The sequence below is a fragment of the Manis pentadactyla genome, chromosome 12, assembly GCF_030020395.1.
Source record: "Manis pentadactyla isolate mManPen7 chromosome 12, mManPen7.hap1, whole genome shotgun sequence".
Classification (NCBI taxonomy): domain Eukaryota; kingdom Metazoa; phylum Chordata; class Mammalia; order Pholidota; family Manidae; genus Manis; species Manis pentadactyla.
Genome location: NC_080030.1, coordinates 55,156,240 through 55,181,397, shown reverse-complemented (window position 1 = coordinate 55,181,397; position 25,158 = coordinate 55,156,240). Strand labels below are relative to the sequence as shown.

The 25,158-nt window shown below is 38.8% G+C and overlaps 1 protein-coding gene across 4 annotated transcripts in view; it reads left to right on the top strand.

Annotated features, from left to right (window-relative positions):
- Nucleotides 1–25,158, top strand: part of PDE7B (phosphodiesterase 7B) — a 294,625-nt gene that overhangs the window by 81,628 nt on the left and 187,839 nt on the right. For 3 of the 4 annotated variants that reach the window (XM_036903718.2, XM_036903717.2, XM_057489246.1), the window contains one exon: nt 10,987–11,047. In XM_036903718.2, coding sequence (XP_036759613.1) covers nt 10,987–11,047 — 61 coding nt within the window. Of the gene's footprint in view, nt 1–10,965; nt 11,048–25,158 lie in introns of those variants that run through there. The other variant, XM_036903719.2, reaches the window with a different exon arrangement.

Below are 25,158 nucleotides of genomic sequence, written 5' to 3'. Positions count from 1 at the left end.
CACTCTGAAGGTGACAGTCAAATAAAGAAATGATTTTCTTGAAGCACAGTGTGCTTTCCCAGTAGTTTCTGAGGAGACTCCTTGTTAAGTGTTGGGGAAGGACTTCTGTTCCGGGATGCTAGTTCTTCTCTTCTGGGATCCAGACACTTGGCTGATAATCACCCCTTTTGGTGCATTCTTGGTCTTCATCCTATGTACCATCCAAAAGGCCCTGGTCTTCATGATACATTCATGCTAGGCTTGGAAATTGGACAGGTCACATTCCCATTTCCGTGATCTGCCCTGCATGAAGGCCACATGGATCTAAAGAAAGCTGATTGTGAACAACCCATGTATGGCAATACTGGAGAGTTAGAACAGGTAAACAGTTCTGGACGAGGTCCTTAACTCTGCTGATTTTCAAAACCATGAGTGTTGGGGTAATAAGGATGATGTCACTCAACATTCAGTTGTAAGGTCAGAAGACTCTTCCCAGCGAAGGATGCCACCAAGCGTGGGGAGGGCCAGCACTGGTCAGCAAAGTGGCTGCTATACAGTCTTCCCATTAGAAAGCTCTCTATACACTTTGGGGTTTCCCTACTGCCTTGAACAGATGGCCTGTGACCTGCAGTGACTTCGTTAAGATCCGTGGCCTCCAGGCCTCCAGAATCCAGGCTCGTGTCCAATTACAGGATGGAGTCCCACAGCGCCTAGCATGATCCAGTCCCTGCTGACATCCCTGGCCTCCAGTCTCTCCACTCCCAAGTCTCCTGATCATCTGAACCCATCCCCTTCTGGCCCCTCTTAACTTCCTTCATTTCCTCAGTCACCTTTAGGCTTTTGTCCCTACAGTTTATGTGCCTAGAACAAACACCCTTATCTCATGCCTCCAATTTCCACTGAGGACTTGTTTAAAATTAGTCCTTCACTCCCCTATTAAATCAGAATGCATTAGGCAAAAATTCCACCACACCCATCAGGATATGGCCAATGTTATCTGGTCACCTATGAGAAACTTCCTCTTTCCCAAACCTTTTTAGGTTCTTCCCCCTTCCTCAGTGCCAAGGATAAAGGTGCATCAGGCAGGCTAGATAGTCCCTGGGCATCAGTCCAGTAACCAAATGGTCTATAGGAACCTCCTAGAGTTGGTGTTTCCACTACAAAAGAAGTTCACTTAATCTTCCTTAATTTGAACTTTAAACATCCAAGAATTCTTTGACAATGTAATGAAAATAGAGATAGAGTCCACTGAATTTAATTAATAAATTCAGCATGAGCAACCTTGCTGTATTGGAAAGGCCCCAGTGAAGGTTTGCTGAGTGAATATTTCAAATGAAATATTCAATACAAGTCAGACTATTTTAGACCTTTAAGCCCTTTCTTTGCAGGAACTGGAGAGAATTATCTAGTAAGGATTGACTCAGTGTAAAATCTACTCTTTACCCTATGATTTCCTATTCATTCATTAAATAAATATTTGTTGGGCACTCCTGTCTAACAGGCACTGCAGGCTTCTGTCCCCATTGGCTTGAGGCTGCTCAGGGAAATGGCTCAATGTCCAGATTAAGGAGATAACATGGAGTAACACTGGATGGTCATTGAAAAAGCCATCGTTTTCATGGCTTCTCTGCTTCCAACTAATTGCATATCATTAAAAATAATAAATTTGGAGGCACTATTCCAGGTGCTTTATGTATATTGATCCACATTTGATCCTTATGCTGAGCCCATGATGTAGGCAGAAGTGTTACCTCCATTTTTACATATGAGGAAATTGAGGCATAGAATTATTGAGTAATTTTCCCAAGGTGATATATATAGTAAATATTGGAGTCTTCATTTAAACTGAACCCATATTCTGATCATCATAAGACCTTGGAATGGAAGGTCACCTAACTCCTAGGGACTTGTTTATTTGCTACATCCACAAAGGGAGTTGGTTGTTCTCCCAGGTCCCTCCTAGATTAAGTGTGTGGTTCTGGTCCTGGAGCTGCTCTGTCCAGTGTGCAGATCCTCACATAGTCCCTCCTCCTTTTCTTGCATATCTTTCAATCTGTACCTCACACTAGGTTTTGCTTCCTCTCTCCCTCTGGAACACTTTCTCAAAGGCTGCTGCTCTATCCAGCCTAAATTTACCACTTCAATCCTGACCTGCCAAGCCCTGTTCCTAGACCTCTGGCTTTGCAGGTTACCCTCTGAGGGACCAGTGCTCACCATCATGGGAGAAGCAAAATTTTTGCCCTCTCAGAACTCTATGACTTAACAGTAGAACTGTATTTTGTATCTTGTACACAGTATAGACAAACGGCTCCCTACTCCTTCCCCCGCCTTCCTCCCACCGCCTGCCTTCCACCAAACAACATACACACCACGTCCCATATGGGCTTCAGAGTATACAGGAGGCTCTCACACACATTATGTTATTTCAGTAGAGGGGTGAGCTTTGTTACTCCCTCTGCTCTAGAAGGAGGTTCAAAAAATAATAATAGATCCAATATCACACAGCTAGGGCAAGATAGATTTGGGATTTGAATCTAGATAGTCTCAGTTCTTTCCATTATACCTCCCGATCTGTTCTCTTTCTGTACTGTTTGCTGTTTCTCTAACATAAAGTGGCTATGGACTTCACCTTTAAAATCCCACCACTTATAAATTAAGTGATTTACTTTCATGGAAGTTCCTGTCTTTCTGAAAACTAGTTATGGCTAGTTATCAACATTTGTGGCTCAGAGAAGATAAGTAAAAGATGAAATTGTATTGTAAAATTCTGACCTAAATTTTGCTCTGTTTATCAAGATCTGTGGCATAGGTATCTGTGTCTAATATTGGGGTATTCTCAGAATACATACCAGAATTATTCTTAAAGTGCCTTGGACCAAGGTGCCTACTCTGTTGCTATCACTGGTTGCACTGGGGAGATACTGCAGGCATAGTCCGCATGCCATCAGCCTTCACAGTTACGGATTCTGCTAAAATTGCGTTTGCCCAGAGGCTTATAGACATTGTTTTGAAAACTGTCATTTTTTTCAATGCTCATTTCAATGTGTGCAATGGAAGTCAGGTACAAAAGTGATGCATAAAGTCTACAAGAACTGGAGAGGGCGATATAACACGGAGAGACTCAACCTGTGCGCCCTCTGACGCCAGGACCTCTCTGAAGGGGGTCCAACCAGACCCTGGGGTTGTAGTTTTTCTAGTGCCCTCTACTGTCCAGGGCTGAAATAACAGGACACAGTTCTGCCTTCTGGTTGTTTGCTTAATAACAACAGAAAAACTTACTCTTGGACTGAAACCAGGTTTTCCAAGTTTTGGTTCATGATAAGTAGTTTTTAGACATTTAAAAATAGAGGTGTGTAATAAAATGCTGAGAGGCTCTCTGGAGATTGCTCCTGCTGGCACTTCTCTAGCAGAAAGCATGCGCCATTGAGCTAATGCTTTGTCCTTTGAAGAAAACCAAGCTGCTAAAAGCTGGTAGGCTCTTTTTCCAATAGCAATAGCATTAGTACCTTCCCAATCACTCCTCACCACAGCTAATTGGAGGTTTAGGAGGGATGGCCCTTCCTGAAGGGTCACCTCAGGTTATGTAGCCCACGGATTTGCTGTTGACTGCGGCAACAATGGGTTTGCTAAGAATTTCTGCTCAGTTCGAGGTGATAATCTTTTTTTTCTCTTTTGCTGGTGTCTCTTATTTTGACTGGCTGAGGCTGGGTTGGACGATGCGGCCCTGATTCAAAGACAGTGCCAGGCTGTTGCCGGAGATCTGCACTGACAGAGTGTTGAAAACTTATTAGCCTGACGTTTTTAACAGCCTGCAATGGAATGGAAATCTGCTCTTCCACTGGAAAAACTTAGAAAGGAAAACACGAGCTTGAGGTGAAATCAGCCCCAGTTCCAAATCTGCCATCCTCTGGCCCCAGAGTACCAAGAGCTGCTGCAGTATTTAGAAATTAAGGCCCAGCTGTGCCACCCACACAGGAGACAGGACTCGGGCCACTAGAAAGTAGGAGGCCCTGCACACACCCCCTCCGGGAGCAGGGGAAATTGTGATTTGCTCAACACTAGGTGCTAATGGCTTCAGCAGTAGCAGGAGTCGGCCTCACATGATGTTTCAACTGGGAGGTTGGGGCTATTCTTTTGGCTGTAGCCATTCTGTGTAATAGGTCAAGAAAAAAAGGAAAAAGGGACAGCTCAGGCTTGGTACCCTCTTGGAGGAAGAAATGGACAAAAAGACGGCAGCCAGTACTGTTGGGAACAGACATCTGACAGCCCTGTATGGCAATTATTTGTTACGACATCAGACGAATTCGCTGAGCATTCGGGCTCTTCAGCCAGCCAGCCCAGCCCCTCTAGCCTAGCCCAGAATTTATTTTTTAAATCAATATGTAAATGGATTAAATTGATACTTTCCTCCCATCTCACCCGTCACTCCCAGTTTGATCAAGCCCTCTATCCTGACACACCACAGCTTTGCTGTCATCCTGTCATTTGCAACTTGAAGGATCCTGTAACAGGGCTCCAGGTCTTTGTGCAGGCAGCTGTCTCCTCCCTCTCCTTTGCCAGCCAATTCCTTCCTGTCTTCCAGACTGGCACTGTGGTCTTCTCTTTTTGGAAGCCTCCTCTGATTGCCGCAGAGAGCACTGGCTGCCCACCGTTGAAAGTGCCCGTAGTTCCTATGCTCTGACTTCAGAGTATGCTATAAACTTCCTGAGGACAGGACTGGCCTGAGTCTCACTGATCTGTGTCCATGTTCACAGTACAGCGCCCGCACAGAGTGCGCACTCGATAACAATGTCTTTGTGAATGTTCATTCATTCATTCATTCAAGAGACACTGAAGCTTCCAGGCCTGTTAGCCTTTGGGGAGTTCAGTCTCTTAACAGAAGCTATCTTTTTATGATCTGCAGAACTAAAACATTTTCTCTCCAGGCCTGTCTTCTGGGGTCTGGTTTTGATTAGTATCATTCAGTTCTTTGTTGGGGGCGCATGTGAGAGATGGGCCAGATGTTTTGAAATGTCTTCTCAGCGTTGGGTTTCCCCCTTCATCACTCTGTTGCCGCTCCACACAATGTGGCTGCATCTCAAGGCAGCTCTCACTGGTGTGTATAAATAAGTGTCCAGAAAAACACCTCATGCTATCCCAGATTATCTCAAGTCTCAAGTATATCCCACAGAATTGCAGAAGGAATCATTTATTCATTTATTTAATTAACACTGGGGATGCCCATTCTTCAGCAGTCATCATGCTAGACACTTAGGGGTTTAGAGGCACTCAGATAAAACAGATGCATCCGCATGCAGGCATTGGCAGTGTTTACTAAAAACTTCACTAAAGAAATTCTTCTATGTCAAGCCTGCAGAATCAAAATACTCAGAGATGGGGTGAGGGTGTGCGTGAAGGCAGCCTGTGCTGAGGCCACACCTATTCCAGGGTGTCACTGTTGCTCCTGGCCCAGATGTAATATGTTTCACTTCCCATCAAATAGCAACCATGGTTAGCACTTCTTCAGCTCAGAAAACTCAGTTTTTATTATTTTTTTCCAAAAGTAGTCTAGTCATATGTCAAGGGCTCTTTTTTTTTTGTTCTGTTCTAACGATCTCTCAATTCCAATCATGGAAACATGGGGTTTTGCTGCATTTCTGCAATGACATCTAACATTCAGTCACTAACTCTGGAAGTTGGGCCCGGAGCTTTCTAATCTTGGGATCACTGGCATGGTGGTGTGTTGCTGAATTCAACAATTGCACTGATGCCTCTTGCTTCTCCACTTTCCCCGGCTGTGGCTCGCCATTAGCTCTGCTCATAAGCCAATTTTGCTTTTTTGTCTGAGAGTCATTCCTAGAGACCCAGCCTATAACCTGCTCCTCCAGTGATTTTATAAATACCTCATTTTCCAAGTATTAAATTCCTTTCTGTTTAAAAAAAAAAAAAAAAGCTATAAGGATAGGAAGGAAATAATAATAAAATCACAGCCTAGTAATTAGTTGCTGATATTTTTAACATTACTTGCTTGCAGAAAAATAGTTCTTGCCTCAGCAGACACTGGGGCAAACCTCCAAGCAGTGAGGCCTTCAGTTTTGGGTGATTTTTGCTACTGTTTCCTCCCACCTAAAGATATCAAGACGCTTGCCCTAGAAAGTTTGGTTGTAGGAGGCCTGCAGAGAGACTAATATATTCAGGTGATAGCAAATATTCCAAAAAAATTAAGAGTATGAAAGTTTATTTGAAGCAGGAAAAACATTAACTAGTTTAGGAAAGCTGAAAGTGCTGCCAGTTGAACAATGTGTGAACTTTTCACTGTCTTTAATGTTTTTTACTTCTTTTGAGCATAACAGTTACTATTATTAATATTTAAATATTATTTTCATCTTAACTATAATTTTCCTTAAGAAAACGAGGTTTGCTGAATACTTTAATGTGATTTTTAGAATTCCACCTAGTATCAATTTTTCACAACTAATTTTATGCTGAAAGTATTGAAAAAACATGGTGACTTAAGAGAAATATGTTTTATTGCACATTTTGCTAGAACCTTTGATTTAGCTAGTGGAAATTAAATATTTTTAATTTAAAATACTGAGATAGATTTAGTATTTTAAAACATCTATTTTGTTCTTCCTGACTAAAAGGCAAATTTTAGACTTAATATAGAAAGTTCTTAGTAAATAAGGACTAGCAACCAACTTGTGAAATATTCTGACTTTTAAAATCGGAAGTGTTTCTTCATTTTTAATCCTAAATAAACTAGGTAAACTAAAATATAATTTGAATGGAGGAGTTAGCTTTATTAATTCATATTTTTGTATTATAATCTCATCTACAATAATTTAAATCAGTACATTCTTAGTTCATAATGAATTAAAAACTAAATTTACGATGATACCATGATACAGATGATGCACCTTGCCTTACAAATGAGAAAGCAAGTCTGGCAAAATTAAGTAACTGTCCATGATTGTGTAGCAGGAAAGTGGAGACAGCAGCAGGATTTGAACTTGGATCAGTCCAAGCCGAAGCCCACACTCTAACAGGTGGCAGTTCATGCATATAGCCAGTGACTAATGAGTGAAAAAAGAGGATGGAAACAGGCACCGTCTCCTTGGCCAAGGCAATGAGGAGGCCAACAATAGCTAATATTTGGGAATCTATGTGTGTTGGTCAAGCATCTGGTAAGCTGTGGCTTTCATTCTCTCACTCACTGGAGGGGAGTATTCTTAGTGGGTTGTCCTGTGTTTCAATTTTCTGTCTCTTAAGAGAGTATAATGAGTAGGCAATGGTAGATGTACAGCACTTAGAACAATGCTTAGCCATAGTCTGGGCTAAATAAATGTTAGCTAGTCCACAAATATTTACTAAGGTCTTGGTCTGTGTAAGGTACCAGGGTTATAATAATGAGGCACGTTAGAAACACTAACAGTGAAAGTGATTTGATCCTCATGGTCAGCAAGGGCAGTAGACATCATACACATGAGTTCATGTGTAGCACATCCTTTGTGCTACAGGAGGAAAGCATGTGTCATAGGATCTCTCTGTTACTTGCAGGGCTTCAGCTCCTTGCACAGGGAGTTCAATAACTATGCTCTATTATTTGGGGCACTACTGGCTGGGAGAGAGTAGGGATGAATAAGAAGAGTTGGCCTCAGTATGTCAGGCACAGAAGACAAAAGAAAGATGGAAATCCCATGGAGAGATGGGATTTTGAGAATTAGGCAGAAGCCTGGTGATCAGAACAGAGTCAAAGTCACGGTCATCCCAGCAGGGTGCTGAGATGGGGTGTGCTGACATGCAGACCAAGTGGAGCAGTGAGAGAGGAGAGCTGCAGCACAGGAGAGCCCAGCAGGGCACGAGACTTGCCCCCATGGCAGCTCCTGCAGTTCTCTGATACCTGGACCCTGTGGTTTAGCCCAGTTAGCCTCTTAAACTGGGTCATCACCTTAGATTGCACCACAAGCGGGAGTCTGGCAGCCAAGGCCCTGCAAACACTGCCATCAATGAGAAAAAGCACTGGAAAGAATCTGGTTTCTTTCAAGTCCTGAGAACAATCAGATTCCCTTCTGGGCATTGCCTCAAAATCTGTTACCATCATCGGGTAACTTTACAAAGCAGGGCAATTAAAGAACTAGTTAGAGGTGCCTCAGTCATTTCCCAGATGGCCAGGGAGATGAAGACAAGGAAGAGGACTGCCTTGCAGTCCTCAGAAGGGCCACTGCGCCTGCCTTTTGCTGCTCAGTCATCCGCTTGTGTGGTCAGTGAACCCAGGCAGTCCATGGCTGTTAAGGAATGCATGCTCCATGGGAGTTTCAGAAGCTCCTGTATTTGTTCGTGTGCAGAAAAAACTCAAGACCCCCATGGCACCCATCTGCCTCTGGAAAGACATACATAAGGCTGCCCTTGGGTTCGGGTAGCCATGGGAATCATGCAACTTCTACCCATTATCTCTGCAAACCCTACAACAAAAGAAGGAAGGCTCTTCTGTCCTAGCACATCTGTCATTAGCAAAGGGTAAAGGAGTATTCCAGAGTTATTTCTTTGTAGGACCCAGAATATGGATGGATAGAGCTTCTTAGCACTTTGTATTGCCAAGAAGTTGAAAACATTTTAGAAACCTCTGATCATTCACTTAAAAATAATGATTAACTCTTTCAGGGCATAAAAATACCATTTGAAAAGCAGGTAATGCAGGAAATGGATCATGGCAATTTGAAAGGGTTTAACCTCCACCAAAACACAATAAAACAGGAACTGACAGTCAGATCAGACTCCATGGGTCGTTAATCCTCACATTTGCTCTCTGATCTGACTTTGTGGCACATTTTAGCATCCCCATGTTACTTAAAAAGAAATGAGGCATGACGAGATTAAAATAGCATGATAAGTTTCACATGATATTTAGGTCAACAGAATAGCCAGGAAAAAAGCTCATGATATAGACTCCCTATCTAGTATTCAGTGGCCTCTTGCAACCTTTGTGTATACCCAACCTTCCTCCTCTGCAATCCATTCTCTTGACTCACCAAAGCAGCTTGCTTCCTTTCAATGACCCTGAGCCAGCTGTCCATGATCTAGGTTATCCCAGAAAATGGATTGATTTGAATGTAATTGAGTCTGTTTCCCCTCTCAGCCTGCCCCTCTTTGTACCAGAGGATTTCATAATTATGGGAGAAAAATGTGAATACTCACATCCCCAGAAATTACTTTGTTTTCTATTAAGTGTATGTATAATAAAGATTGATAGGAGTGGAATTAACTGATCTGTGAACAGTGAAAGAAAGAGGAAAATTGACCAAGGTATGTTGTCCCAGTCATTCTAAGGACAAGGAAATAAGTGGTGAACACAGGGCACTGGGGAAGGCAGTCCAGCCTAGTACTAAATGGACACTATAAACCCAAGAGAGATGGGTGTAGAGAAATAGCATGCAAAGGGCCATTTTTGTATCAAGAGTGTTGCATATGGGGACAATTGCTTTTGTTATAAAATATTTCAAGCACAGAAAATTGTTTAGAGAGTAAATTAAGGACCAGATCATTATAGAAAAAGTTGATAACCCCAGAAAAATGTTCCCAGGGAAGACCAGAAATATTTCATTCTTCTCTGTATCTTCCCCTACCCTGGGTCTGATGTTGGTTATCCAATGTCTGTTTTTTTGTAAGTTTATGTATCGATAAACAATATGCACTATTTTTAGATACTTACAACTTCGTAAAAAAATAGAGACCATTTTTCTGCTTATGTTATACTTTTATATGATTTGAAAATTACATATTTATATTATTTGAACATTATTTTAATTTAGTTTTGAACAGTATATAATTTGAATATTATGTATTTATATGTGCATGTTCCATGTATATAATACACGTTTTTAGAGTATATATAGCCCTAATTCATTTATTTCAACTACTGTGGAGTATTATTCCAATGTATGAATAATGTATTATTCATCTGTTTTGTAGCTGGACATTAAAGTTTTAAGTGTAAATTCCTCTAGTTATCAGTCTAGAAGATGATTTGCTACATCATAGGGTATGCACATATCAAGTTTACTGGACTTTGCCAGTTTTTCTCCACCGTGATTCTATCATTTAATACTGCAGTCCACACTGTGTAGGAGTATGCCTTTCTCTACATTCTTGATAACTCTTGTTGTCAGACTTCCAAGTTTTGCCGCACTGATAAATTCAAACTAGACTTTATTTTGTCTTTAATGTGCTGGTTCTTGATTATTAGTATGGTTGAATATATTCTCTGTGTTTACTGACCCTTCAGATTTCCGTGAACTGCTTGTTCGTGTACTTTATCCATTTTTCTATTGGATTATTTGTTATTTTCTTATTGATTTGTAGGGCTTGTTTATATATTCAGGTATTAACTATTTGTCAGTCATATACATAAATGTAATCAAGTCTATTCTTAAATAACTAATTGTATCTCTAGAGTTTGTCTTGCACACAATTTTTGACAAGCAAGTTAAAACTAAGATATAGATAAGAAAGTTGTTATTTTCATGAGTCTGTGGGTTTAGGAAAAGCATTATGAGTGCCACTTTTTCATTATGTCCTTATTTCTCCCCCCACCCACCAAGTAAGTTAAATATAAGCCACCTAGCTTTGTGCTGATTACAGAGTGTATAGTTTAGAATGATTTTGATGCTGAATAAAGACCAATTTTGAGAGTGATTAAGCTCAGATCATTAGACCTAACAGATTGTGTATCTTTCACTGAAAGAGAAACCGTTAGACACCAAATGCATCCTCATAGAAGCACAAACAAATCAGCTCTAGACAGGGGCATGAGGTACACAGGAACAATCTATCCCATGCTACTTCTCAAACACTTCACTACCAGGAAAGCCTTTGCTCAGGACCTAAGTCCCTGAACAAAGACTCAGGTAACCAAAGAAAACATGCAGAGTAGAAGACTGTCATGGTGGTGTCAGGATGCATGGACATGTTGCACTGGGAATCCTGATATAAAATCTTAAAATAATTATGGCTTTCTTTCTCTTTCAGAGGTGTGGCGAAATCTTGTTTGAAAACCCTGATCAGAATGTCAAATGTGTTTGCATGCTAGGTAAGATGGCTTCTCATTTTAAAATGGACCTACTAAGCCTGTTGATGTCATGGGGGCTTACTGTTCTTCTGTTGCCTTACAGAATGTCTTTTGTTCCATATTGGCTTTTATATAGGTTTACAGACAGCTCTAACACATTCATATGTAGAACACGTGATGAGGAAAATGGGTTTTGATTTTGTTAATTATCAATAAGTCAAGAACTGTGCCTCTGAGTCTTTCAAAAATTTTCTTGCATTTTCTAAGGTAGAAAATTGGATGCCTGGTATTCAGGCAAATTTGATTAAAAAGTAAGAAGAAACATATTGTAATTCCTGAACTAGATATGATAATCTAGATAGGTAGACTATTAGGAATTTATATCACAGCACAAAGCCCTTACCTGCAATGCCTGAGAGAACTATACATTTGAATTGAAATCAGCACAACAATTACCTACAGTGCATTTATAATAAAATTGCAATGTTGTAATGAATAATCATTTGTTCTTGTGGGATGATATATCATCCATGCCTTTCACAAACTCTTTAATATATAATATTCTATCAATATATAAAGTGGATATTATTTTCCTCATTGTATAGGCTAGAGCTCTAATACAAGGAATATAAATGTTGCACTTAACCTCAAAGTGAGAAATGGTCCAAACCATAATGTGTATGTAAGTTTCTAAACTGTAAAATTTTAGGCACAGTGTTTAGATCTTATTTAAACTATGTCTAGTGGACTTTCAATAGTAATAGAGCAAAACAATAGCATGGATAAATAAAAAGAATTTCACCAAAATTTCACCCTTCTCCATTTCAACTTTGAACCTTACTCGTAAGCAAAGAACAAAATGATTCATTTTAGCTTTTTCCATTTTCTCTGGCAAGCTCATAAGTCGGTAGGCTAGGTTGTTGGTGAGATGACTCAAAAGCAGTCAGTGTTATAACTAAAGGCAGGGGAAGGTGTTAGTAATTAATAATTTAAGATAATCATGTGATAAATATTCAAAGTTTATTGTGCCTTAAAAACAAACCTGAAACACTAAAAAAACAAACAAGAAAATGCCACTGTATTTTCCTAGCCTTCTGATGTTTCTTATTTTCTTGCACTAGTGTTTGAAACCTCATGTTTTTATTTTAAGTAAGATGGTAGCTATATAGCAGCATCCTTTGGAAATAAACATTTTACTGGAAGCTCATGAACATAGCATAGTTATCTGTGCACCCATTTCAAATACCTAGTATTTCTTTCCCTTAACCGTGGAAATCCCTAAAAAATGGTAATAGATGGATAGATGATTAATAGATAGATAATAGATAGATAGAAAGATAGATAGATAGATAGATAGATAGATAGATAGATAGATGATTGATAGATAGATAGATAGATAGATAGATAGATAGATAGATAGATAGATAGATAGAGAAGATATGGAAGCAGGAAATCATTCCTTTGTCTCATCACATGTTCCAACCTTGGATTTGGGAAATCATCTCACCACCACATCAGATCTATTCATCAAGTAACTCATTTAGTATTCACAATAATGTAGTGAAATTGGTGCTAGTGTTACCCACATTTTATAGATAATAAAATTGAGGTGAATGGTCAGAACCACAGGTACCCTTATTAAGGTACCCCAAAAATTTTATAAAATTATAGCTTTACCTGATCTAGTACCTTGAATCAATTTTTATCTCACGATGATTTTAAGCAAATTAGCCCATCCTCTACTTTGAATTTTCCCTTGTCTTGGTTCTTCTGTGAGTTACTTGATCAGTTTATAGGTAAGGCAAGAATGGCAATAAACCATCTGCTACTGCCTGCAGACTTGACTTCACTTAAGGTAAGGTCAGTCATCTTTCCATGTCTTCTGCATTTTATGGTATGGTTTATATAGCTGCCAGAAGACATTCCTGGCCACCAAATGCATCCCCAAAGCATCTGCAAGATTGCACAAAATTCCAAAATTAGAAATATACTTTGAGATCAGTTTTATATTACTAGCTCTGTTAGAATTATTACAAATAATTGAGCACTTAAATATGTGACAGATGAAGTCCATCTGATGGACTTTACATAATTAGATCATTTATTCTAAGTAAATTAACACGTGGCTTCACTTTCAAAATATGGATATCCTTGGCAATGGCAATATATTATTGAGTTTGCAGATTTCATGAGTTAAAATAGATTTCTATTTTCTTGGTGAGATTGAGCTAAATAATATAAAGGTAGTTAAGAATGGGAATTTTTATTTGAGAACACAGGAAAAATATAGATGGAATAGGTACAACTGTACATTTTACCTTTAAAATGATGGTAAATATTTGCTGGGTATCAAAGCTTGATTTACACATACAGTGAAAATTGAGTCCTCAAGGAACTTACATCTAAAAAAGGCTTATGCTTTTTCCTAGTTATCTTTTTAAAAGGAATGCTGCAAAATTTAATTGAAAGATTTACACAGTATTTTGAAATCTTGGATAAAAAAGAATCCCAAAGTATAATTACTATGGATAGCCATACCCATGGGTCAACCTGCCTTTAGCACGCGTGCACCTGAAGCACAAGGGTGGCCATTTCACAGTGATTCTGTGCCAAATGAGAAAAGTGAAGTTGAATGGTTTATTACCTGAAAAACAAGAGAAAATCAAGTTCTGAACCTGTAACTCTCTTCCGCTGAGACCACATCCTCTGTTTCATCAAGTAAGGGAATCTAATTTAACACAACAGGCACTGCTTTGCCATTGTCTGAGGTATTTGTTGCTTCCTTTGAGAGGGACTTGTGATTGTGCCCTCAGGACTTTCTGAAGCATTTCTTAAGAAAACTTCATATCTCCACCAATAATGATAGGGAGTCTTGACCTTTTAAGAGAAATTAAGTTACCTAAGCACTGCCAGTCATGACTGAAGTTTATATTTTTTGCAGGTAAAACATTATAAATGTTACAACGTTTCATTAATAAATCAAAGTTTCCAAACAAGAAAGCCAAATACATAAAGTCTGGGTTTCTTAAACTTCATGTGTGATCTTCATGCCACCCCAAAATGGAGGCCAACCTGAGACGTCCACACCTTCAAACTGGGGAGCCCTTGGCTCCCTCCCTCCCGAGGTCGCCGTCTCCGCCCCTCGTGCTCTGGGTGCAGGGGACCCACATGGATCCCAAGCTGTGCCTTGGTTCCAGCACAGCTGAGATGGAATATAAAAGAGTGTTGCTAGCCAAGGACACCATTTGCAGTTTCCTCTCTCCTACACCATTTGCAGAATTCCTGTCCCCAGGTGATTCTGAAAAATACAGTTTTTGTGCTCGGAGTTGTCTACCTCATGACTTTCATGAATAAGCCATCCTCACCAAAGTCATGCTTCTGGCTCATTACATTTAATGAAGCATAAGTGTTAAGATTCACCTTGAGTTACTCTGAAGTGCTGAATTCAGTGCAGTGTCAAGTGGGAGTTAAGTACAGCCGTGTGTGCATCTTACGGGGAGTCATGTCTGGGCTCAGGGGGTAGGTTGTGTTGGATGTGAAGGTAAATGAAGATGTACTGCAGAGCTGGCTACACATGGTATTAGCTATTTATTCCTTAAAATCCCCTCAGCAAGGGCAAATGCAGATAAGCAAGTGAGGCGCCATGTTTTTCTAAGTGTTCCTTTCTTCTTTCCTTCATCCTTACACATATATTCAAAACTACCCCCTCGTCGTCCTCCTTTTATAAAATTTAGCCATAAGATTTCTCTCAAGATCAAATTGACCTCAGAAGTTTATATAACTGTATCAAAGGGTATATCACTGCACCACAACACTTGTCCCTTACTGAGGTATAATGAACTTGGATATCAACCAAAGGGAAAATCAAGTGGAAGGGAAATTACCCCATTAATTGCACAAGTAATGGATGAACTATGGCGAGTTACTAAAAGACTTTATTTTTAAAGTGTGTAATGGAACTATTGGGCTCAAAGAACCAGGTATATTTAAAGAAGTTACATAAAATGATCAGTGTTGATTCACTTCCAGTTCAGTTGCTGATCACCCTCTGTGAAACCACAAATCCTGGGAAAAGAAACTTTCCAAACAAGAGGCATGAAACTCGGTGCACCTTGCAATGCCTTCTTTCCCCTTATTCTCAGAGTGAGGTTCTTTTAAACAGTAAGCCTTAATTTGTAATTTAGGAGATTATATTGGTTCAGTTTCTCCAACCTCTTTATCTAGGTCTAATTCCACAATTTGAAATTTTCTGTAGCCCTGCTTTTGTTTCATGCATGATCCCTTTCGTGCTGATTGTGGTCATATCATTTGAAGGTAAACCAAGCACTTTCGTACCTGCCATGGCTTAGAAGGGGGTGTTCAGGATGTCAGGTTTCTGGCTGAAGATTATTATAAATCATTTTAAGAGATTGCCAGTTTTCAAAGCAATAGAATACCATAAAATCATATTTTATTAACATTCAACATGAGCATAGAGAGACTAGTCCTACCTCTGATAAATTAACTGTATACATAGAGGCTGCTTTGTCTTTTAGGCTTCAATTTATAGTTTTTCTACAAAGTGGAAATGAAAACGTCCGTCCTTCCTAGCCCAGGGGTTGTTCTGGTGATAGAAAACAAGGTTCTGAGAGGAGATGCTGCTGCTATGATAACTTAAATGTCATTTATGCATCAATAAACTGATGAACAGTTGAAAATAAATGAATTGATAAACAATAGAAAACAAATAATAAATTACTTATTGATGACATTAATAGTGTTTAGAAAAACACCTGAAAAGCTGAAACATTATAAAAATGTGAGGGCAATTTTTTTAAATATTAAATATATTCTTCAAAATTGTGTGGTGCCTCAAGGCATTCATACAATATTCATTTAAAAGATCTGCATCAGATCCCTACTGCATGCAGGGTACTGTGCTGAGCACCAGCAATGCAAAGACCACTGGGGCACATGTCCTGCCCTCACAGGGTTTTCGGTGCTGGAAGATTCAAGCCCTGAACTCCAAAATTGGCAAGACTAGCTTGAGAGTGACAAATGATTCAAAAGAAGCAAAGTGTGTTGGGGCTTCAAATGATGGCTAGAGTACGTAGAGGTAGGATATGAAGATGCTTGGGTTGAGATATGCAAAGGTTGAGAAAGAGACAGCATTCTAGGTGGATGCACAACCACACTCAAAGGCCCAGATACAAGAATGCTGGGGAGTGGGAGGCGGCAGTAAGTGTTTCAGGCCACAAGGATGAAAGGATAAATTGTAAAAGAACCAAAGGTCTTATTTTAGGCAGTTTGGCTATAATCATTGACTCTAAAAAGAACAGAGGTATCAAAGAAAAATTCTGGTTTCTCTTACTTAGAGAGTATTTTTTTTATTAAGGTAACATTGATATACAATCTTATGAAGGTTTCACATGAGCAACACTGTGGTTACCACATTCACCCATATTATGAAGAACCCCCACACACCCCATTGCAGTCACTGTCCATCAGCATAGTAAGATTTTATAGAGCCACTACTTGTCTTCTCTGTGCTGTACTGCCTTCCCCATGACCCCCCCACATTATGTGTGTTAATCATAATGCCCTTTAATCCCCTTCTCCTTCCCTCCCCAGCCACCCTCAACATTCCCTTACCTTTGGTAACTGCTAGTCTCTTCTTGACATCTGTGTGTCTGCTGCTGTTTTCTTCCTTCACTTTTGCTTACTTGTTATACTCCTCAAATGAGTGAAATCATTTGGAACTTTTCTTTCTCCGCCTAGTTTATCACTGAGCATAATACCCTCTAACTCCATCCATGCTGTTGCAAATGGTAGGATTTGTTTTCTTCTTATGGCTGAATAAGAAGAACTGTGTATATGTATTATCTCTTCTTTATCTGTTCATCTACTGATGGACACTTAGGTTGCTTCCATATCTTGGCTACTGTAAATACTGCTGCAATAAACATAGGGGTGCATATGTCTTTTTGAATCAGGGATCTTGTTATCTTTGGGTAAATTCCTGGGAGTGGAATTACTGGGTCAAATGGTATTTCCATTTTTAGTTTTTTGAGGAACCTCCATATTGCTTTCCACAATGGTTAAACTTATTTACATTCCCACCAACAATGTAGGAGGGTTCCTCTTTCTCCGCATCCTCTCCAGCATTTGTTGTTTTTTGTCTGTTGGATATTGGTCATCCTAACCAATGTAAGGTGATATCTCATTATGGTTTTAATCTGCATTTCCCTGATAATCAGCGATATGGAGCATTTTTTCATGTGCCTGTTGGCCATCTGAATTTCTTCTTTGGATAAATGTTTGTTCAGATCCTCAGCCCATTTTTTAATTGGTTATTTGCCTTTTCAATGTTGAGGCATGTGAGTTCTTTATATATTTTGGATGTTCACCTCTTACCTGATATGTAGTTTACTAATATATTCTCCCATACTGTAGGATGCCTTTTTGTTCTACTGATGGTGTCCTTTGCTATACAGGAGCTTTTTAGTTTTGTTCATTTTTGCTTTTGTTTCCCTTGCCTGAGGAGATATGTTCAGGAAAAAGTTGCTCATGTTTATATTCAAGAGATTTTTGCCTATGTTTTCTTCTAAGAATTTTATGGTTTCATGACTTACATTCAGGTGTTTGATCCATTTCGAGTTTACTTTTGAGTATGGAGTTAGACAATAATCCATTTTCATTCTCTTACATGTAGCTGTCCAGTTTTGCCAACTCCAGTTGTTGAAGAGGCTGTCATTTCCCCATTGTATATCCATGGTTCCTTTATCATGTATTAATTGGCCATATGTGTGTGGGTTTATATCTGGGCTCTCTATTCTGTTCCACTGATCTACGGGTCTGTTCTTGTGCCAGTACCAAATTGTTTTGATTACTTGACTTTGTAGTAGAGCTTGAAGTTGGGGAGCATAATCCCCCCAGCTTTATTCTTCCTTCTCAGGATTGCTTTGGCTATTCAGGGTCTTTTGTGGTTCCATATGAATTTTAAAACTATTTGTTCTTATTCATTGAAGAATGCTATTGGTATTTTGGTAGGGATTGAATTGAATCTGTAGATTGTTTTAGGTAGCATGGCCATTTTGACAATATTAATTCTTCTTGTGCATGAGCACAGGATGTATTTGCATTTATTGGGGTCTTTAATTTCTTTCATGAGTTTCTTGTAGTTTTCAGGTATAGGTCTTTCACCTCCTTGTTTAGGTTTATTTCTAGGTATTTTATTATTTTTGATGCAATTGTAAATGGAATTGTTTTCCTGATTTCTCTTTCTGCTAGTTCATTATTAGTATATAGGAATGCAACAGATTTCTGTGTATTAATTTTGTATCCTGAAACTTCACTGAATTGAGTTATTAGTTCTAGTAGTTTTGAGGTAGATTCTCTAGGATTTTTTATGTACAATATCATGTCATCTGCAAACAGTGACAGTTTAACTTCTTCTTAACAATCTGGATGCCTTTTATCTCTTTGAGTTGTCTGATTGCTGTGACGAGGACCTCCAGTACTATGCTGAATAAAAGTGATGAGAGTGGGCATCCTTGTCTTGTTTCTGATCTTACAGGAAAATCTTTCAGCCTTTCACTGTTATGTATGATGTTGGCTGGGTAGTATTAATTAAGTACACTTGTTTACCAGATGCTTGTGGAATTAAATAATTTTAACTCAATATATGATTGAACCTGATGATCTGAATCCTAGGTTTAATTTTTTTTAAATATGCATTAGTTGTATCTTTCCCCCTTGATATCAAATATCATAATATTTTATTTAAGAAGTAAAATGATATTGTCTTTTTTTTAGTAATATTTTTTAATTGAAGTATCATTGAAATACAATCTTATATTGGTTTCAAATTTATAACACAGTGCTTCAGCAGTTACTCATATTATTAATCTTCACCCCTACTAGTGCAGTTAACTATCTGTTGACATAGGATGATGTTACAGAATCACTGCCTATAAAAAAAAAAATGAAAAAATGAGACTTCATCAAAGTAAAAAACTTCTGTACAGCAATAGACACCATCAGCAGAACAAAAAGGCATCGTACAGTATGGAGAATATATTCATAAATGACATATACAATAAGGGGTTAACAGCCAAAATATATAAAGAGCTCACATGCCTCAACACTGACTGTATTCTCCATGCTGTACTATATCCCCATGACCAATTTATATTATGACTGAGAATTTTTGTGCCAAAACAATGATATTTTTTCACTTTTTGAAACTTTGTTATCTAATGAAATTGGGAATTTTTTCTCGTTAATATTTTGTTTTTATCATTGGCATCATCCTGTGATTTTTTTATGTGGACAGTTTTGAGATCTATAAATTTTTTCTTAAAAATTAATATGCAACCTGTTTTAAGATAATGTATGGCATTTAAAGACCTGGTACCGGCTACAAGCTGTGTGGCCATAGGCCAGTCATGGAAGGGTTGTAGACATCAGTCTTCCCTAAAATGGATTAATAAGTAATAGTAACAATATTATCATTTACCTAATTAGGTTTATTGGGGATAAAATAACACAATAAATATTAAAGCATTCCATAAACTTTTAGAAGAATTATAAATGTAAATATTATTTTTATTAATACTAATAGCTAATTTGTTCTAAGTCTTTGAGTTTTATTTTATATTCATATTTTTTACATGCAAACTGACAGCTTTGGTATATCTATATAATAAAAAACGATCTCAATCTGGCTCAAGTGAATAGATATTTTCAGATGCATGTTTGCCATCTAGAACTATACATAATATTTATATTATTAAAGAAAAAAAATATTGTAAAAACTATCTTGGAGAGATTCAAGATGGCGGCATGAGAGTGCAGTACCGAGTTTTTTGATAAGAACTGACAGAACTTTGTCCAGTGGGTCCATGACTCCCCTCTAAAGCCATTTAGGGGTAGTGGTCCCAGCATGAGGGAAGCCCAATTTTTGAAGAGTATAATCAATGCCTACTGGATCAATCTTTCTTCCAGTCCAAGAAATTAATCTATAATAATTATACATAATAATTATTAAGTAGTACAGTGCCCTAGCACAGTTCTGAAGGTAAGGTTTAAGAACATCACTAAACCTCCATAACATGCTCAAGACAAAATATTTTCAGTAGTTATATTGAATAATATAACCTAAAATTCCTGGATTCACTCTAATAGCATTAAAAAAAATTGTGATTATAAGAATCCTTGAGAGCCCACACAGCAATGGCATTTAGTGAATTTCATTCTGATTATTTTAATTTAGGTCTCTTAAATTATGCAGTCATCTTAAACATTTAAAGAACAGCTGGTTCATTCTAAAGATGTTAACTAACTTGATGTGGAGAATCCTTTTACAATGTATATCAAATCATGATTTTGTTCACTTAAAATTATTTTTTGTGCACTTAACTTTAAAAGTGAAGGTCTATGTTTAAAGACAAAAGTTTTCAAATTGCTTAACTTTGATTTATCAAGATTAAAATGCCTCAGGCATTTGTATTAATTTTAACTTACACGCATTAAGCACTTCATTCATATCATATAGACACATCAATTCACTATTCCTATATGCATGTGCATGTATGATATTTTCTACCTCTCAAAAGAAAGCAAATTGAAACAGGGATATTTCCAAGAAAGGGTGGTGGGGGCATTATCCCCATCACTCACCAGGGCCTGTCTCATTTTACTTTTCATTATGCTTATCACCAAATGACGTATTTTATATTTGTTTGTTTATCACTGTGCTCCAGACTCATCCTGCCCCACACCCCTATACAAAGAAAGTAAATATGAAAGCAAAGACTTAGTTTAATTCACTGCTGAGTGTCCAGCATCTGGAACAATCCCCAGCCAGGTAGCCCCTCATAATAACTCAATACTTGCTAAATGCATACGTGTTGATGCATATTTGAGTAGCATAATCAACTTTAGGGCATGGCCCAGATGTATCAAAAAATGGGCTGGGTAACATTGCAAAACATCTGCTAATTCCACCAACGGCTGGGTCAGCTCCCACCTACTAACTGTGCATTATTCTAGGTTACAGAATGAAAAATATGTAGTTCTCTACAAATAGGGATTAGAACCTATCCAAAGATTCAGGTGGCTAACAAATATTTCTTGAGCACTGCTCTCTGCCCAATCCTCTGCTAAGGATGCTCTGAAAGTTGATATAATAATGAGCAAGGTAGACTCTCTATTGCCACAGAGTTTATTCTCCTGCAAATGGAACATTGTGTTGAGAAAACACAAGGAAGCCTATTATTTTGTCTTCTGTTTATAGGAATATGCAGAAAATTATTTCACTCAGGTTTTTTCATTTAAAAGGCTTTCTACATTATCCTACTGCCTTTAAAAACATTTTTATTTGGAAATCAATATTGCCTTGCATAAGGAAAATAAGTTTCCTAGTTTCATGGTTGCTTTCTGTGGAATGTTGCAACATTTCCACAACAACAAAACAGCACACTTTTAAATGCAGCTCAGAGCCAGGACTCAAATAAGAGCTAGCTACAGAATCACAACACAAGCAAAGGCCAAACTGTCAGACCTGAAGCTATCAAATCCAAAAGTGGTAGAAATGTCAGTCTTGTATTAGCTTCATTTTCTGTTCTTAAGGCAGAGAAAATGAGACTTATCCTTCACACAAAGCCACACTTCATAAAATTTGTTCAACAAGCAAACATTTATAGGTGCCTATTGTGTGCCAGGTAGAGATGCACAGACATTAAAGTTCTGATTCCTTCCCTCAAGAAGCTCCCAAACTAGTGGGGATGGACAGCTATACATACAATGACAACATAGCAGAAAACATAGTGAGGATGGGCCAGGGTCTTATGAGAACGGTGTAGGGGGTGCCTGGAAAGGCCTGTGCAAGAGGCGATAAGAAGGCTGAGAGTCAAAGAGGAACAGCAGACAATGCTGTGAGGCTGGGAAGCACAGCCCATTGAGAAAGACATGGGCATTTCTAGGCAGGAGGACCAGCAGGTGCAGGAAGCTTAAAGTGACAAACAGAGAAACCATATGTTCTTAAGCCGTGAGAATAGAATAAGAGGAAAGAAATGCTAAGATAATCAACATGGAAAGGAAGGTGAGGCAGATTATAAAGGGCCTTATAACAGGACAGAAAACCATTTAATGATGTTTAAGCAAAAGCACTACAATGTGAGATATATCTTCCAGGCAGATCACCTGGTCAGGGTAGAGAGGACAACAGAGAACAAGACTGGAGAGAGACCAGGTTAGAAACAGCAGTAATAATAAGGCAAAATGAGGTGTCCTGGCCAAACAGAGACAATGTCAAGATGGACAGAGGCGCAAGATTCAGGAGACTTTAAGAGGTTGCTAGAGCTTGGTAATTGATTGACTGTAGCTAATACAGTCACACAGAGAACAGATAGAGGTGCTGTTTCTCCCACATACACCCCCAATGGAGAGAATGCCATTTGCAATTGGGGGACATGATGAGTTACATTTTGGACACAGTAAGTTTAAAATGCCCAAGGAGTTCTCAGATACAGTAGGGAGTCTGGAGCTCAGAAGAGTGACCTGCAAGTAGATAATGGTGACAACTTACCAGCGATGCCATCCCCAGGGGAGATGAGGAGTGAGATGGAGGTATACTCTAGAACACTTGGAAGCCCCGCACGGAAGGATTGAACAGTTTCGGGAGGAGTGTGCAGAAGCCTCAATAGGTAGATTAAGAATGAGGGCGCAGAGAGACAGAAGGAAAACAAGAGAGAATGGTGTCTTGACCAAGAGGGGAAGAGTTTCAAAAGGAAGAGTCATGACAAAAATGTGAAATACTCTAGAGGGCAAAAGAGATCAACCCTAAAAGGCACTCACTGGACTGAGCGACCTGGAGGTAGTATGAGCAAGCGCACAGCTAGTGGGAGGGCCACAGGGGAGGGCGGTGGGGCCGAGTGGCAGAGCCCCGAGGAGGGCCAGCTCTCTGCTAGGAAATGTGTCTGAGAAAGGGAGGCGGGTAACAGGACAGTGCCTGGAAAGACTTCTTAAGATGGAAAAGACCTGAGAATGATGCACGGGAGAAAGAGGAAGTAGAGGAAGTGATTGAATATTCTGAAGAGAAAGGGAGTGAGTGTGAACCTTAAACCCGCTCCCCCTGGGACTGAGAGAAGGTAGTGATGGCGGAGAAGGCTGAGTGAGGATGGTGGCGGGTCCATCAGGGAGGAAGTGGGCAGGAACTGAGAGGGTTTCCGTTGAAGTACTTCCCTTCTTTTCAAGAAGAAAGCACGGTATTCTGCTAAGAGTAAGGAGAAGCACAGTGGAGGTGAGCGTAAACAGGGAGGTAACAGACTGAAATGAATGACAGAAATAAGAATTGATGAGGGAGTGGTGAAAGGGTATTTGAAGCAGTTCTGAGGTTAGACTTGAAGAACTAAGATCCCAGTGCCCATCCATTAAAAATAAAAAATATATAAAACACAAACCCATTTCAGAGAAGTAACTGCTCCCTGTTCGTAAACACCCTTTTTCTGCTTAGGTGTCTCCTCCTCCTCCAAAGGCCAGCCAAGGTACCTTGCATAGGACTTTCTTCCTGATCCTAATTCCCTGTCTCATACTCTAAATATTGAATGGTTTCTCCATTTCTCCATCTGGCCTGAATGTTCCAAGGAGTATGTGTCCCTCTTTCTATCCCTAGCACCTAGCACTGGCCTAAAACTTCAAAGTCACACAAAAATTATTCCTAATGAAGGTATGAGAGAAGTGTAGAGTTATGTATTTGCCCTTAACTTTCTCCTCTGACCTCATGATGCCTCAAGGAGGCTCTTGTTGGACCTGTGCTGGCCTGGGAGGGGATGATTTCACCCAGCTGTCAAGGAGATTAAAGGTGCTAAGCCATCTGAGCCCCAAGAGTATCAGTGTCTCCTGAGCTGGGCCCAGCCCTGGCCAATCAGATCAAAACTGCCTCTTCCTTCTCAGCCCTGCCTCCTCTGGGTCATTTTCTTCTCTTACAAAGTTCATTCAAAAGCTTTTTGCTCTCAGAATAAGTCCACCTAGGAATCCTTGTATACAGTAAACTTTCATTTCTGTTTTGCCCCCCACAAAAATGTTGGGTTTTTTACCAAAAGGAATACAGATTATAATTGCATTTCATTGTGAATTTTTATCTTTTTGACAGACAAATTATGCATGTAGGCTAGCTATTCAGGGTGACACAAGAGGTCCCAGGCTGTCAGTCTCAAACTAGTTGCCATGCAGCTGTAACTATGAGATGTTTTACAGTGTGTATAGGTTATAAATTTTCACAGATATAGAAATTTTCAAAGTGTGAGACACTTATATGTATTATGAAAGATAAATAAAAAGATAATTTTAAAGTATTGAAAAAAGAAATATTTGTTCCCATTATGTCAGTTGCTCTCTTTGAACTATACCATTTCTTCTTGTGTCTAAATACCAAAAGACATTTTAATTTGCCAGAAGATCAGTTTCAAAGAGTCAGCTAAATGGCACTGTAGAAAGATGAGCTTCTATAAACCTACAACTTTCACATCAGACTGATTAATGCTGCAAGTTATCAACTTTAGTGAAGCTACCTTGGACACTGTCAAAATTACTGATTTTCATAGCAAGTCTAAAGGTAAACTATATAAATCATAAGTAAATGCAAAGAATTTGCTTTTTGCCTAATTTAAGGTAATCACATATGAGTTTAATGCATTTGGTTTACAGTGAATGTTTTAAAAATGTTATGACTTGTAACTTAATAAGATAGGCAATATTATGACATTTTTTCTTTACCTAAATTCTGGATTCTGAGGGCTCTTGGTCTATGTGGCACATTAGAAAATTGAAGGTTTCATTCTGAAAGAGGCTTCCACATTCCTAAATATAAGAAAATAATGCCCAAAATGCTAGTAGGATATAGAATTCCATAAGATTGGTGAATATCATTATCTTCATTGCTCAATGATAATCATATGCTATAAATCTGAGTATTTTTGCAATATGTACAGTAAATCTATGCAAAGGGTTACCATGCCAACCTGCTTTCTCAAATTTATAGTGTAATGTCAAGACAATGCATTTCAACTTTAGAAAATCAAATATTTGGAAAAAGTAACTGAAAATTTAGAAGTACACATTGAATTCAAAAATACATTTCCATATTTCTC